General features: G+C 44.5%; 1 protein-coding gene across 3 annotated transcripts in view; it reads right to left on the bottom strand.

The window, feature by feature from the left end:
- BOD1L1 (biorientation of chromosomes in cell division 1 like 1) overlaps positions 1-15823 on the bottom strand; it is a 65028-nt gene that overhangs the window by 3369 nt on the left and 45836 nt on the right. For all 3 annotated transcript variants that reach the window (XM_053255040.1, XM_053255041.1, XM_053255042.1), the window contains exons 17-24: positions 15682-15749; positions 13687-13762; positions 13574-13608; positions 12176-12224; positions 5839-5873; positions 4504-4585; positions 3889-4081; positions 2001-2141 (exon numbers count right to left, since the gene is read on the bottom strand). In XM_053255040.1, the coding sequence (XP_053111015.1) occupies positions 2001-2141; positions 3889-4081; positions 4504-4585; positions 5839-5873; positions 12176-12224; positions 13574-13608; positions 13687-13762; positions 15682-15749 (679 nt within the window). The remainder of the gene's footprint in view (positions 1-2000; positions 2142-3888; positions 4082-4503; positions 4586-5838; positions 5874-12175; positions 12225-13573; positions 13609-13686; positions 13763-15681; positions 15750-15823) is intronic.

Here is a 15823-nt window from a genome sequence, read left to right as displayed (position 1 = left end):
CCTGTCCTTCAAGCAAGCTTTTTCAAGCTCTGACTGACATGGTGAAGCAGAGCTCTGGAAACAGGACTAAACATCCTGACCAACAGGAATCAGGAATTAAAGGCATGCATGCAGCAAAAGCGTCCCCACATCTGAATTGCAGGGGCTCGCATGTGGTGGTGGCGGCGGTGATGGGGAAGCTCTGTTTTTCGCTGATCTCCTCTCCCCCAGAACTTCTCTGAACAGCATACAATTATGTCCCTGAGGGCTGCATGACCCTTAGGGACATAATCTTGCACTGCTCAGAGCAGTTCTAGAGGAAGTGGGGGATCAGCAAATATCACATGCCCTCTGCAGGCCCAAGAAATGGGGACATTCACTGTGTGCATGCCTTTTTTAGCTGCATGCATGCAGAGTTAGTCAGAATATCAGCCAGGAAGCCCACAGTTCAGATCTTGTTTCAGCAATGATTCCACAGCCTCATACCAGCTGACTGTTGTTTGTGATCTTGGTCTGTACCAGAAATTGCCTACCATGCCAAAGCCCTGGTTGGCCAGGGCAGTTACTCAGATTCCTAAATAATAGGAAGGATTATCTTGGACTTGAACCTGGAGTAGCCTAGCTAGTGACACAACTCTGTATGTAATTCAGGGCTTTAGAGATAATCTGTTTGTATGGACAAATACAAATTGGGATTTTCATGTTACCCTCAAGATTTCAGTAAGCTCCTTGGGACAGGAAGCTATCTTTCTCTCTCACTCTGTGAAGCGCCATGTACAGCAATGACACTATATAAGGCAAGCCCTGCCAGATCAAAATCAGAGTTCATCTAATGAAGCATCCTGTTTCCAAAACAGTGGTCAGCTAGGTGCTTTATGCTACTATCAGGGCATGGAAGCACAGCCTTTCTCCACAGTTTGTCTGTTAACTGTTATATATACTTGCTTCTGAAAGTGGATGTTCCATTTAGCAAACAGGCAACATCAAAGATACTGAAAAGGAGGGGAAAGGGTAAACACAAGAAAGGTGCAGAGCTGCACAAGGTACGGCCCGCGGGCATGTTTCCACTGGCCTGCGGTAGAAGCAGGCCACCACCGCCTCCGCCCACCTCCTGCGGGCCGGCAGCAGGAGTGCTGGCGAGGCAGCACGCTGCTACAGAGGCACCGCTTGCCCCCCCGTCCCCCAAGCCCCTCTGCTTCTGTTGGGGCTGGGACCCTGCTGGGAATGAAGGTGCACATGTGCCCTGATGGGAGACACAGAGCACGTGTGCACCCTCATTCCTTGCAGGCTCCTAGCCCTGGAGGCAGAGGGCCTGGGAGAAAGGCAGAAGCAGTGGTGAGGCAGCGCATTGCTCGCCTCCTGCCACCTGCACTGTTTCCTGAGCCCTTCTGTTTCTGTCAGGGTCAGGAGCCTTCTGGGAACGAGGGCGTGCATGCCTCCGGGGGCACGCATGCCCTTATTCCCAAGAAGCTCCCAGCCCTGACAGAAACAGAGAGGCTTGGGAGGCAGGGCAAGTGGCTGCGGGAGGCAAGAAGTGCTGCCCGCACAGTAGCATATGGCCTGGCCACTACTCCCACCACCTGTCCGCTCACCAGGGCTCCCAGGCCCATCCTGCTTCCATTAAGCCTGGGAGGTGGGTGGATGCGACCTTTGAAACTGGAGGGAAGTCGCCCAAGGGCAGGTGGCGGGGAGGCTGAGGGCCCCCACTGCAGCCGGTGGAATTAAATTCAAAATGAATTTTAATTAAATCCAGCTAATCTTGGCCTGCCAGAGCTTCAACAATTAAAAGTAATTTTCATTAAATTCATTCCATTTCATCTTGATTTAATTCCATTATTGAATTAAATGTCAATTATTAGACATTAGTGAAATATTAATTTAATAATCAGTGCCTTAGATTTAGAGCCTAAAAATTGACTTCGGCTCCCACAGACCAAGTTATGGCTGGTTTGGGCCCACTGGGGCATTTGAGTTGCGCACCCCTGATGCAAGCCAGACGTGGTTTTCATTTCCATACTTACTGTGCCAGGAGAGTTTTATTTGACTGTGCACTGGTTGGCGGCTGTTTTTTCCCAGCTAACTTTCTGCGATTTCTAGGAGACACTGGACTTGGACTTTGGTTTTTAGATGCTGCACGTGTAGTTGGCTTGCTGGGTTGCTTTCTGAGGGGGAGGGAAAAAAAGAAGAGTTCTTCAAAATGCTTCCACTCTAAATATTTTCTAATTGATAGTTTCAGATAGCACAGCAAAGTGAATGTATAGCAGACGTAATTAAATAGCCAAATTAGGTTATTGTCCTCTGAAAATATCAGAAGCGAGAAGCGAGAGTGAGCACATGCACGTGAGCATGTGCACAAACATGTACACCCACTTCTTTGCTTCAGGTAACTCCCTCGTATGCACATGTGGAACTAACTTCAGACCATTGGTTCATCTAGCTCAGTACTGCCTACTCTGACAGGCAGTAGTTCTTAAAGTTCTCAGCTAGGAGCCTTTCCCAGTTCTGCTACCTGACATTCCTTTAACTGAAGATGCTGAGGAATGAACACGGGACTTTCAGGATGCAAAGTATACACTTTATCACTGAGCAAAGGCATATCTTTTTATGATGTTCCTTTGACTTAACGGAAGTTGCAATCAATATGTTGTTATGTGTCCTTGTTTATAATGCATACTTTCACTCCAAGGGAGCTCTGTGAAGAATAAATGATTTTAATGCAGAACTGCTGATGCCTTTTAATTTCCAGGTACATAACATGCATTATTTGTACAGTTTCAGCCAGAGCAGGTCAATGTTTGTATTCTTGGGGTGGGGGTGGGGGCAACATTCTTTCCCACCCCCAGACAAATACAGGGCACAAAATCTCCTCTCAGTCAGTTAGGTTCTGTAAGAAAGTTAGCATTGCATAGCATTGAAGCTTCACAAGTCTGGAGCATAAGCATCAGATGGAAAGAGTAATGATGAGGACATGGAAGGAGAAGGATCAAATGTGGTCCTCGAAGATATCTTTGAGGACCACATTTGACAAAGAAGTCAAGGTGCTTGAAGGAGCAAGCCTCCTTGCCTCTTTTTAAAAAAACAACCCACAACACTGTAAGCAATAGTTTGTATCCAAATCCCATCTTCTATCCATGCTACTGCTCATACAAGAGAGCACATGATTTTCACCAGTTCCCTCTTTCCTTTCCAGTCCCCTGCATATGCCCCCCGCCACCAAATCTGCTCCTGAATTGGTAAAAATTATAGCGTCCCTTCTAGCACGACCACAAGCGAATGCGAACAGAAGGTGGAGTTTGGATACAATCCAATATTGAGTTTTTTCAAACCACATTTCAATTAAAACTTGGAAGAGACAATTCCACTAGTGTGTCTCCATTCACTGGAGAATCATAAAGAACTGAGAGGTTTTGAAAATATGTTGGCATTTTTGCCATTAGCTATTAAAATGGTTATTGCTAGAATTTGGAAAGCATCTTCTATATTAGACTAAGCTGGCTGTTTGCTCTCTGAATTAGAAGCACACAGAGGGAAAATTTTTAATCTGTATGCCAAAGATTCTGTCAAGTTCTGAGCATTTGTGAACTCCTGGAAATGCCACTTGCCAAGATAGTCATCTTTTAAATTAAAACCACATGCACTTGGTGGAGTTACTAAGAATGAAAGATCTTGATTTCTCTTCACAAACAATGAGATGAGTAATTGGCTTCAGGATTCACACTGCACTGGGAGCTTGATATATTGATTATTTGAGTCCAAGGCCAGGATTCAAGGTTGTTTGCCCTTGTACATCAGGACCTTTGGGCTCCTCCTTCCATATTGCAGATTCACTATGCCCTATAAAAAGCCACTCACAATGGTCAAGGGATGCTCTGATGAAGTATCCAATGAAACTCAAAGAACATACATTACCTTTGAGCTTCCAGTCTTGAGGCTGACCTAGTTGTGGCTCCTGAACGTGACTCATCAGCACCACCACCGTTATCATCGCTGTCAACTTCTCCATTATCGCCACTCTCCTTGCTTTCATCCTGGACTTTTGTTTCCTCTTCAACTGCAGGTGCTAGCTTCTGCCGTTTTTTAGCTGGCTTAGGTGTGTCCGTTCCTGCCAAATTTTATACATGTTCTCAAATTTCCACCCAAGCCTCCAAAAAGGAGACAGACACTTACTTTAGAAGGGGAATTCTAGATGGACCTTGTGAGTAATAGAAGTAATTTTCCATTCCCATAGCATTTTAATTCATATTTGTTTGACTTGATTTCTCCAAACACATTTGCAATAGTTTACTTCTTCAGTTCACAGCCAGAATTCATAGAAAACTCAAGTGGGTTTAAGGAAGCAGCTGGGATGTACCAATTCTGACATAAGATTACAGCAATTTGCACATTTCCCCATAATATTTACTTTAGCTATAACCCAATGATTTTCCTCCAGTGAATACAGGATAATAAAACTGAACTTGTTCTAAGCTAATGTATACCTTAAACAATAAAAATGTTTTAAAAAGCAGAGGTTCCATGCATTACCTGTTTCCTCTGATGGCACACGAGGCCGTTTGGGCTTCCTTCCTCTTCGACGCAAAACCACCTCTGCCTTCCCTTCAGCTTTCTAACAGTTGGAAGTAAACAAGACAACAGTAATGAAGTTGGAAGTTTTATGGTTTTTTGTTCACCAATATAAAAAAATAAAATTTAAAATAAAATAAAATAGAGAGAGTGCTAGACAGAAGAAGGTAACCAAGGGGTTTGATGTGACAGAAGTTATAAAAGTATAAGCAGTATGGAGCAAGGGACATTTTACTGTACCTTCTTCACACAACACATACTTTACTTAGGGAACTCACTGCCATAACATATGATATGACCATTAACTTGGATAGCTTTGAAAAAGGGATTAAGCAAATGAAAGAGATTTATTAATTACTATAAACCATAATCAGGCATGCAAGAAGTTTTGCAAAAACCATTTAACTAGTATTTATCCAACACAGATGATCAAAGCAGTTATTAAAACATGTTCCCAAAACAAAGTTTACACATATATCACACAATGAAAACAATTATTTAAGCATATAAAAAGCACCAGTTTAACCCCAAAGAATCACAAAGCCTTTTGGAACAAAATAGTTTTCAACAGCTGTCTAAATTTGAGAAGAGGGAACCTGTTGTGAGGAGATTTTCAGAACTGTGGGGACACCACCAAAAAGGCCTCAATTTCAGGAGTCAGCAAAATATTTTAGGGCCCATTTAGGAGAAAAAACCTGAATCATGGCATCTATAGCAGCCCAGGAACGACATGACAGGTCTCTAGGCACCAGTAATGACTTGGATTTTTGCATTTGTGGCCTTAATAGCCAATTGGAACCTCCATGCCTAGATGCAATATATCTACGAATACGACAAATATTTATATACCGCTTTTCAACAAAAGTTCCCAAAGCGGTTTACACAGATATAAATACATAAATAAAATGGCTCCCTGTCCCCAAAGGGCTCACAATCTAAAAACAAACATAAGATAGACACCAGCAACAGCCACTGGAGGGATGCTGTGCTGGGGTTGGACCATCTACTATTACTAGATGCCAATGAATGAGAACAAGGGAAACTGTTCAGCTTCATGCCCTGCTTGAGAGTACTGAGAAACGTAAGGTTGGCCATTGCTGGAAGACTTGATAGAGCTTGGTTTGACCCAACAAGGCAATTCTTTCAAAACTGTTTTCATTGGAGACTGTGCTGGCAGTGATCCTAAGCACACTTGTACAGAAATAACTCTCCTGAAACAAAAAGGACTTACTTCACAGTAAATGTGTTTAGGATCATGGTTGAAAGGGACTTGCACTAAGAAGTTTTCATACTTACGTTGTCTTTTTCATTCTTGTTCAATGGGTGTTGGACTAAAAATGAGAAAGAGTGGTCAGAACTCTGCATTAAAAACACAATAAACCATCCTAATATACTTTTATTGTTTAATCAAAGGTAATGAACAACTTAAATTAAAATTAAATCAAGCAACTTAGGACTCCCCCCGCCACAACTCTTTCTCTAAACACAAGATAGCAGACTAAAGCAAACATTTAAATTCTTTCTTGCAGAGATGTCAGGCAACAGCAAACTGAAGTGACTATCGTGTTCTTGAAAAGCAGGACTTTTTAATGCTCAAGGGCCAACATCCAGACTAAAGTTTTGCATATGCAATGGGGGAGGAATGGTTTTTGCCAGTCTCCCTTGCACCCTGCAATTGCCTGTCCCTCCCAAAAAATATGTCCCTGAGGGTCCCACAACCTCAAGGGACATATTTTTGGGAGGCAGAGAGGGCTGCAGAGAGAATGGAGCATTGGTTCACTTAAATAAATAAAACCAAGGACATCTCGATGGCCTATCCCCCTCACGTGCTCCTAGGCAGGACTATGTAACTAGTTTAAAGAAACAGAAACCTCTAGAGCCTGAGGGGGATAACTCTGCCCCCAGTTCCAGGCCAAGTTAGAAGGTATGACTAGAAACAACATGTTCCAGAAATGTATAAACAGAATAGAGATATAAAAAACATATAAACAATCAGAACATATATTGTGTCTCATAAAACATGAAGGTCAACATCAAATGTTGCTCCAAAGAGTTGTCTGTTAAGGTTCTTGCAGCACAACCTCGAGGCACTTGTGAGCAATACATCATGAGCAACAGCGATCAACCATGTGATACCCCAGGAGCAGACAGCTGTGCTAAGCTGGGTGGGCCGAGATGTCCTTGACTCCAACAACCAGAAGACGCCTTCACGGAAAGTGAACCAATGCTCTGTTCTCAGTTGCTGGGGTCAAGGACATCTTGATGGGACATACCATAACTTGTATGTCACCTAGGGAGGAAGTGCTTCTGGGTACTCCTAGGGAAGCACTTGTTGAATCACCCTTCTTCCGAAGGCCACCTGGGCAGAGGCATACGTGTCCATTCTATAATGCCTCATGAAAGTTGATGGATTCTTCCACGTAGCGGCCTTACAGATTTCCTTTACTGGTGCATTAGTAGAGAAAGTGTCCGATGTAGCTGCTGCCCTTGTGAAATGCGCCACTATTTTTATAGGTGAGCAGAGATGCTGTGTCTCATATGCCAGTGCTTTGATCCATCAAGTGATGGTCGACAAAGACACTGGCTTTCCCATTGATTCCGGTAGGAAAGATACAAAAATGGAGTCTGTAGTGCAGAAGGATGCCATTTGCTTTACACAGGTTTTAAGGCATCGCCTAATGCCCAGCTTGTGCCACACTTTTTCCCTTTGATGGTTCGGATGCGGACAGAATGACGGAAGAAAGACATCTTGTGATTGATGAAAAGGAGAAGCAATCTTCGGATGGACAAACGGATCAGGTATAAGATGTACAGAGTCCTTCACGAATACACAATATGACTTATGTATGGACAAAGCTTGTAGTTTCGAAACCCATCTTGTTGAGGAAACTTCTACTAAAAATGCTAACTTAAATAACAGTCTTATCGGGATGGATTTTGCAGTTCGAAGGGTGGAGATGGTAAGGCCTTCAATACAGTGCCCAAGTTCCAAGAGGGGAAACTCTGTGCCATCGGTGTAGACAAGAGAGTAGCTCCCCTGAGGAACCTTTTCAGGTGTGGATGTGAATTTATGGTTCTCGACAGAACACCCAAGATTAGACCACTAGTAATGCTGCCTGTCTTTTCAGCATATTAGGCTTCAGACCCATATCAAGGCCCTCTTGTAAGAATTGTAGTAGGTGTTGAATAGCAGCCTCCTCTCTGGGCACTTTGTGATGTACTGACCACCTTGTTTGAGAAAACGTGGTGTTTTATCAACCTCCGCTCAGCCTCCAAGCGGCAAGCTGTAACCAACTCCGGTTTGGGTGTTGAACTGGCCCTTGTAGAAGTAGATACAGTGCGACTGGAAGAAACCATGGGTCTGCTATTGCCAGGTGTAGAAGCTCCGTGAACCATGGTTTCCTTGGCCAGAACGGAGCCACCAGAATCACCTGCACTTGTAACAACCTGATATGCCTCAGCACCCTTGCCAACAGTGGAGTTGGTGGAAATGTGAATAGCATGCCCTCTAGCCAATCTGTTGACAGGGCATCTGCGTCCTCCACTTGTTTGCATGGAAACCTGGATATGAACCTTGGGAGTTGGGCATTTTGTGGTGTAGCAAACAAGTCCAGCTCTGGCCTCTCCCATCGTTGAGCTACTTGCTGGAATATTCTCCAGTTCAATGACCATTCGTCCGGTATCAGGTGTTCTTGGCTGAGCCTGTCAGCCAGTTGATTCAGGTCCCCTTTCTCATGATGGGCCGATACCGACGCAAGATGTTGTTCCACCCAGGACATTAACAGAATCGCTTCCACATGCAGGGCTTTCCAACACATGCCTCCTTGCCTGTTTACATGGGCCTTCACTGTCATATTGTCTGTCCTGATCAGTACATCGTGCCCCTGAAGTTTCTGAAGAAATGCGCTTAGAGCGAAGTGGATAGCCCTGAGCTCCAACCAGTTTATACTGTGCTGTTGCTCGTTTACTGTCCACTTCCCTTGTGCCGAGTTTTGAAGGCAATGTGCTCCCCAGCCCCTGGCGTCCGTTATATTAATTTTTGGAGGATCCAGAAATTGCTTTCCTCTCAGATTTTGTGGCAATATCCATCACTGAAAGGAATGATGTAGATGGGATGACAGTAGTACAAGTCTCTTGTTGGCTATGGCATTTTGAAGGGGAAGGAGAAACCACTGGAGTTCTCCGAGGTGGAATCTTGCCCATGGAAGTGCTTCCAAAGTTGCCACCATCAAACCCAGGAATTTTGCTAGTGAGAGTAGCGGTACTGCAAGTGCTTCCTTGACCTCCGAGATGATCATTGTATACCTGTCCTGTGGCAAGAACAGACGATCCTGTACCGTGTCTGTCACCGAACCCAGGTGCTGTAGCCTGTGTTTTGGAATCAGCTGGCTTTTCTTAAGGTCCACCAAGAACCTATGTCCCTGTAATGTTTGTAGTGTCCTCTGTAGATCAGTCTCTGCTACCCCCTTGGACGGTGACTAGATCAAAAGATCATCCTATCTTGGCCCCTAAAAGTGTTCTGAAAGGGCTGAAAAGTTTGGTTTTCGTGGTGTGGATGCCATGGTCTTTCTCTTATCCTTGGATTCTACAAGGATGTCCTTCAGTGCCTTCTCACCAAACAGCTTTGTGCTGTTTTAGGGTACAGCGGGAAAGTTTGTTTTACAATTTGAGTCCACCTGCCAGCTCTTTAGCCAGAGGTGCCTCCTGCTTACCACCGATGCAGCAGACACTCTCGTAGAAAATCTGATTGTATCTAGTATGACATCTGCCACAAAGGTCTGAGCCTTCTGGATTTTAAGAAGTTGTTGCCTTATTTTAATTGGATCTGAAGGAGGGTTGCTGAGCAAGTCATCAACTGACAGCAAGGATGCCCTAGCTACCATTGTCGCTGCCGCAGAAGAGCGTGTTGCCAATGAACACGAATCACGTACTCTTCTAAATGATATTTCCACTTTTTTTAATCAGAAGGATCCTTTAAGGTTGCCTCCCGATCCCTGGGGAGCAATGATCCCAACACTAATTGCGCCACTGGTGCCTCTGTATTCGGCATTTTTAATAGGTCTGTGGACTCCTGTAAAAAGGAACGACGATTCGCCACTGGCATTGGCTTCCTATTTGCTGCTGGTAGTAGCCATTCTTGTGTTATTGCTTCAGTAAAACATTCTGGCATTGTTAGCAACATATCCCTGGGCTTTGCTTTGGGAAATACCAGGTCCCCCTTTGCGGTCTGCCTCTGGTGCTACCTTAGATTGCAGACCAATAGTCTCTATGACCCTAGTCATTAGTGGATCCTCAGATAGTGAAGATTAGTGGTCCTGAGTATTAATGGTCCTCAGATTGGAACAGGCATTGAGAAACATCATTTGAATCTGGGTCTCCCCCCCCCGCCCCCCAACCATTCACCTTCTTCTTTGTCAGGTACCATATCCTGGTCCTGGTTTCTCCCATCTCCCTCATCTGGTTCCCCCTCGGGGTCAGCCTCCAAGTCAATTAGCGGTGTAACTGGAACTTTGTGCTTATTTAGGACCAACCAACGGAAGTATTTTTTCACACAACGCATAATCAACTTGTGGAATTCTCTGCCACCAGATGGGACAGCTAACAACCTGGATGGCTTTAAGAGAGGTTTGGATAACTTCATGGAGGAGAGGTCTATCAACAGCTACTAGTCAGAAAGCTATAGGCCACCTCCAGCCTCAAAGGCAGGATGTCTCTGAGTACCAGTTGCAGGGGAGTAACAGCAGGAGAGAGGGCATGCCCTCAACTCCTGCTTGTAGGCTTCCAGTGGTATCTGGTGGGCCACTGTGTGAATCAGGATGCTGGACTAGATGGGCCTTGGGCCTGATCCAGCAGGGCTGTTCTTAGGTTCTTATCAAGGAGAATGGGCCTGGGTTTTGTGGTTTAGGATCTCCTGAGTCTGGACCTGACTGATCTGAGGAGTGCTGCTCTTTGGATTTGCATTTAAAATCCCTGGCTCCCTTTGAATGTGTAATGTGTTTTCTCTTCTTTTTAGCATTTTTAGGGGATGGACTAGATGACCTCGAGGTAAATTCCTCAGATGAAGATGATTTTTGTTTTTTTGTTTTTTTACTTTTTACACGAGGCTTAAGCTGCTGGATGGTATCAATGATAGCGTTCTTAAACCAAGCCTGCCACTCTGGGGGAAACTGCCTTGGGGAAGCTAAGGACTGGCTTTGAGGAACCTGCGTGGGGAATGCTATCAGCGAGGAGAGGTCTCACCCGCAGTCCTGCATGTCCCTGGTCTTGGTCCCGGTCCCTGGTGCTGCCTGCATGTGTCCTCTGTGCTCCTCCTGCAGAGCTGGGCATTTTCACGCCATTACCAGTGCAACCGCCATTTGGGGGCTTGCGCTCCTCCACCAACCTCAAGGTTGCCTGAGAGGGTCCCAACCCGGCCGGCCATGCCCTCAGCTCTGCCCGTTGGTGGTGGTTTCATCAGGGGGGCTGCTGCCACCTGTTTAAGCCTGGCGGTGAGGTGAGATGGAAGAATGGAAGCCTCTGTGCCGTCTCTGTGCTCTCTCTGGGGGTTCTTGGCTGCGCTACTGCGAGTCTCATGTCCTGAAGGCGGGAGACTTGCTGTGGTGTTTCGCCAGGTGGCTTGAAAGCGGTCAGCTTCAACGCTTTGTGTGTGTGTGTGTGTAGGGGGGGATCCAGGAGCTCTTGCCTTCCGGGAAGCCACTTTGCCCATTCCCCCTCGGAACACAAATCCTCCTCTCGTTCCCTGCATGCTCCATCGCAGGGGAAAGGAGACAGAGAGGGACGAGATAGCAAAGGGTGGAAACCCACTGAGGAGAAATGAAGAAAGGTTAAAAAAAAGATTTTGCAGGTGAAGAGTTGGAAGACAAAGAGAGAAGGGTTTGTGACAGAAGGAATAAAGGTAGTACAAGAATAGTAGTGGAAATTGTGGAGAGAGAAAAATCATTCTGCCTGGAGCTACGCAGGACTGAAAGAACTGGGGGTGGAGTTATCCTCCCTCAGGCTTTAGAGGCGTCTGCTTCTTTAAACTAGTTACACAGTCTTGCCTAGGAGCATGTGAAGGGAATAACTCATTGAGGTGTCCTTGACCCCAGCAACTGAGAAGGGGGGATTAGTGAAAATTGCTTCTCCCTTGCAATGTGTGCAAACCATTATTCTGCAAGTGAAAAGTTAGACTAGATATTGGCCAGTGTCAACTGTCAATGCTAAAATGTGAAAGTGAAGCAATTAAGTGGCAAGGTGGTTTCCATGCCAGCATCACCGACACACAGGTTGTGTGTGAGAAGTAATCATGGGACTGCTCCACTTCAAATATTCCGGAGCAGTGTGGGAAGTAGCCATGCTGCTGCAGCTTCCATGCCAATCAACTAACACATTAATTGGGCCTACATAGCTCACAAAGTGAGCAGGAAAGCCCCTGAATATAGATCAGAGCCAATTAATCACAGTCCATGATTGTACAGAGAACTGCATGAAGAACTTTACCTATATCTGAAGTGGACAGGAAAGCCTTTGTATGCACATCAGAACAAGTTCATAGTAATTCTTCAAATAACAGCAATTAAAGTACAGCTATACCTCAAGCCCCTCTACTCTCTCTAGCCTCCTTTGCAAAAAGAGCAAAAATATGAACCATTACCTTTTGGGGTAATCCTCACTCTGTTGCTAGGACCTGAAGACTTCTGCACCTAATTAAAAACCAAATAGCAATGCCTTTTTATAATGCATAATCAAGCAATTAAAAGCATTTAAGTGACCCTAGACACTATTACAATTAATGCAAATCATGTTAGAGTAGAATCTAACAATGCAGTGCATTTTGCAGCTGAGGGCAATTTCACACATTACACAGCAACAAACCTGGGATCGCCACAGTGAACACCTGACCAGTTAACTCTTTTACAAATGTACCTGTATATTACAACATGTTTTATTGCAGCTGTTTGTCATATTCACATGTTCCATATTTAGATGAACTCTTTAAACATTCCTAGGTGTTCACTTAAAAGGTGTGTGTGAAGGGATCTGAATTGTTCATAGGTCTGTACTCATCATACTTAAAGCTAACTTAATTATGGGGTTTTTTGGCATGTGGTAAAATTTAATGTAGCATAGTGGCTAACAAGCAGAAAATCCCTTGTTCAAACGTCACCCAAGTCACAAACTTCTTCTATAGTTTTAAGTCAAGTCACTATTTCTTTCCTATCCCTGCATTTGCAATATGGGGATAATATTAGTTTTTCTTATAAGATTTGGTATAAGAACATCATGAAATTATGTATGTAAAAAACGCACTGAGCATTTGAAATGTACAAAATAAATGCTGGTTATTATTGTGCATCCAGTTAGCAGTCAGATGCATATTCCTATTCAATTTAGTCTTCGGTTAGAATGTTGCATTGCTATTACCTTGCTTTAGAGAAGACAGTTCACAAAACTTCTGGGTCAATTCACATATGCCGCTTAACAGCTTTTTCATGCTATGATCATCTCACCAAGCTTCCTCCCACAAACAGTTATTGTATGCACCATAATGAAAAGGCAGACATATGAAGAAAAAAATTTAAATGACCAAGTTGTCACATGGCAACTGTAATTTGCTTGAACTAACAATGCAACTAACTTGAATGGGGTCAATAGAGTGAGTGAGTATACACACACAGTGAGTAAATTTTAATATTTAATATTTTAATTTATTTAAGCAAATGGCTGGGATCCCAAAGAGTTACTTAGGTTCAGACAAGTGGTTTGCACGAATCCAGTGGATTTTTAAATTTTTACTTTGAATAGCAGAGACCCATGCTATATTACGAACCGCTTTTGAAACTTCTGTCAATTGCAAAAGCCTTTTGCCATGTGGCACCAGGGCCTATTGTAGTAAAAAGCTCCTTGGGCTCAAGGAACTACTTCCATGGTTCTTTGAATGCTAGCCAATGTTTGTTATTGTAATCGAGAAACTCTAAATAGCGTTCCATAAAAAACCAACATTCCCATAATGTGTGATGCATCCAAACACAACATCCAGCCAAATGCTTACATTCCCAGTGCCTGTGTCAGCTTTTAAATCTTGACCTGAAAGGAAAAATAAACGTCTTAAGTGCAATGAAATGCTAACATATATTTTCCAGGGAGATGTGGCATCATACTTACCCTGCGGTGCCACTGTCTCAATAGGATGTTTACGAGGTCTTCCTCTTTTCCGCTTAACTGGTATTTGCTGATTTACCTAAACAAAGGAGAACAAAAGGAGTGCAATTTGGTTTGAAACCAGTTCAAGGTTTCTAGTAGAGCAACTGTATTAAGAACAAAGAATCTTGTGGCAACTTAAAGACTAACAGGTTTAAAGTTTATGCCATAATGAGTCCATTTGTCTTTAAAGATCCACAAGACCTCATTGTTTTTACTGCAACAGACTAACATGGCTACACCCTGGAAGCTGTATTAACAATGTTCATACTATAGTGATACCATAAAAACTTCACACCTGAAAACCTCCCAATTACACGTCACAGGGCATGATCCATCCCAAATTAAGGCCATGATCCAGCTCAAACGAACTAACTTTGGTGCAATCCTATGCTCAAATTATGCCAGCAGGAAAAGTTTCAGATTTTGTGCAAGTCCTGTGCACCTACAGGTCTTGAGATACACCACTACTAGGGATGTGCATGAACGGCTCATGCATGAACAGCTCTGCTGCCGCGTGTGGCTGTGGTGCTGTTCCCTGTAGCCTGTGTGTTGGCATGAACATGGCCACCGCACATGTGTGGCTGACACTCCGGGCAACCTTTGCAAGAGCGAGCAATGCGCCTGGAAAAACGTCAGGGCAGCAGTGGAGTAGTTAAGGACCTGCTTCTTAAGGGAGCTGCTCCTCACCCCACTGAACTGGTTAGGCTGAAGGAGGCGCTGAAACGGTTCACGCACATCCCTAACCACTACTCAGAACTGCATGCCGGTGTAACTTAAGGGATATGTTGGAAGGTTAATGTGCCCTCCAACTTTGATGGTCTAACACCAGAACAATGTGGATTATATTTATAATATAAATATTCGTACTGGGGATGATCAACCAAAATTAAGCACTTCCACTTCCCATTTATTTGCCAGCAGGAAAAGGAGTCTTAAGAATATTAACTTTATAAGATTTAAGTTTGGCTGGATTACAAATACGATGATGAAGACAGTAGCGGAGCAAGAACAGTGGCGGCCTGTGTCCAGCTGCTGCGGTGGCCTGGCTCGCACCACCCCCTACATCTGACCTCAGACGCGGGGGTTAGCCACGCCCCCACATTTTTTTATTTTAACATTTATATACCGCCTTTCGTTAAAAGAAAACCCCAAGGCGGTTAGAAAACCCCAAGGCGGTTTTCTGACATCAGACGTGGGTGGTGGTGGTGGTGGTCTGGCTCTTGAATGGGGCTGGGTGGCCCCGTCCAGGAGTTAGATTCAGAAAGCAGCCAGGAGTGGCTCTTCCCTGCCTTAAAGGCAGGGAGAGCCTCTCTCCTGGCTGCTCTGCAAATGCATTCGGGAGCTAGATTGGGGCCAGCACTGTGTCTGCAGCGCAGCCAGAAGCGGCTCTCCCTGACTTTAAGGGAGGGAAGATCCGCTCCTGGCTGCATTGCAAACGCAGCGATGGCCATTTAACTCCCGTGCGGCCCTGCTTGGGAGCTAAACCAGCCCCCGCCCCCCGCGTCTGAGGTCAGACGCGGGGGGCAGGCATGTAGGGGCTGCAAGGCGTGGCAGCCCGGGTTCTTTGAACCCAGTCACCCAATGGTGGCTACGACCCTGGATGAAGATGAACAACTTGGCAAAGCAGAAAGAGGAATGTTAAAATTTACATCTGCCATAAATATGCTACTTCTGCAGCATATCTAAACACACTTGTACATCAATTTTGATTTTCTTCTTCTGCTTTTTAGACCTTCAGATGGGAATAAAAACTGCCAAGACTTCTTACCTGAAACAATCTTTGATATGTGCCTATTTAATTAGTTGGCTAAGGAACACTGCATTGTTTTTACCGCCATTTCTATGTTGGGGAAACAATTCCTTATCACTATAGTTGGCAAAGCACAATCAATCATTTGTGCCATGTGAAGGCACACTTTCAAATAGCAATGAATCAGAATAGACCAGGTTACTTGCCTCAACAGGATTTAAGCTGGATTTAAGATCTGGCTTTTCACATATATCCACTTTGCCAACAATATCATCTGGAGGAAAAGAGAAGTTAACATGCACACATATTAACTGCCTATCATCATTTTTGAGCGCTTGCATAAACCTG

Source organism: Hemicordylus capensis, chromosome 5 (genome assembly GCF_027244095.1).
Source record: "Hemicordylus capensis ecotype Gifberg chromosome 5, rHemCap1.1.pri, whole genome shotgun sequence".
Classification (NCBI taxonomy): Eukaryota; Metazoa; Chordata; class Lepidosauria; order Squamata; family Cordylidae; genus Hemicordylus; species Hemicordylus capensis.
Note: the sequence above shows the minus strand (reverse complement) of the source record. Positions and strands in the feature narration are given on the sequence as shown.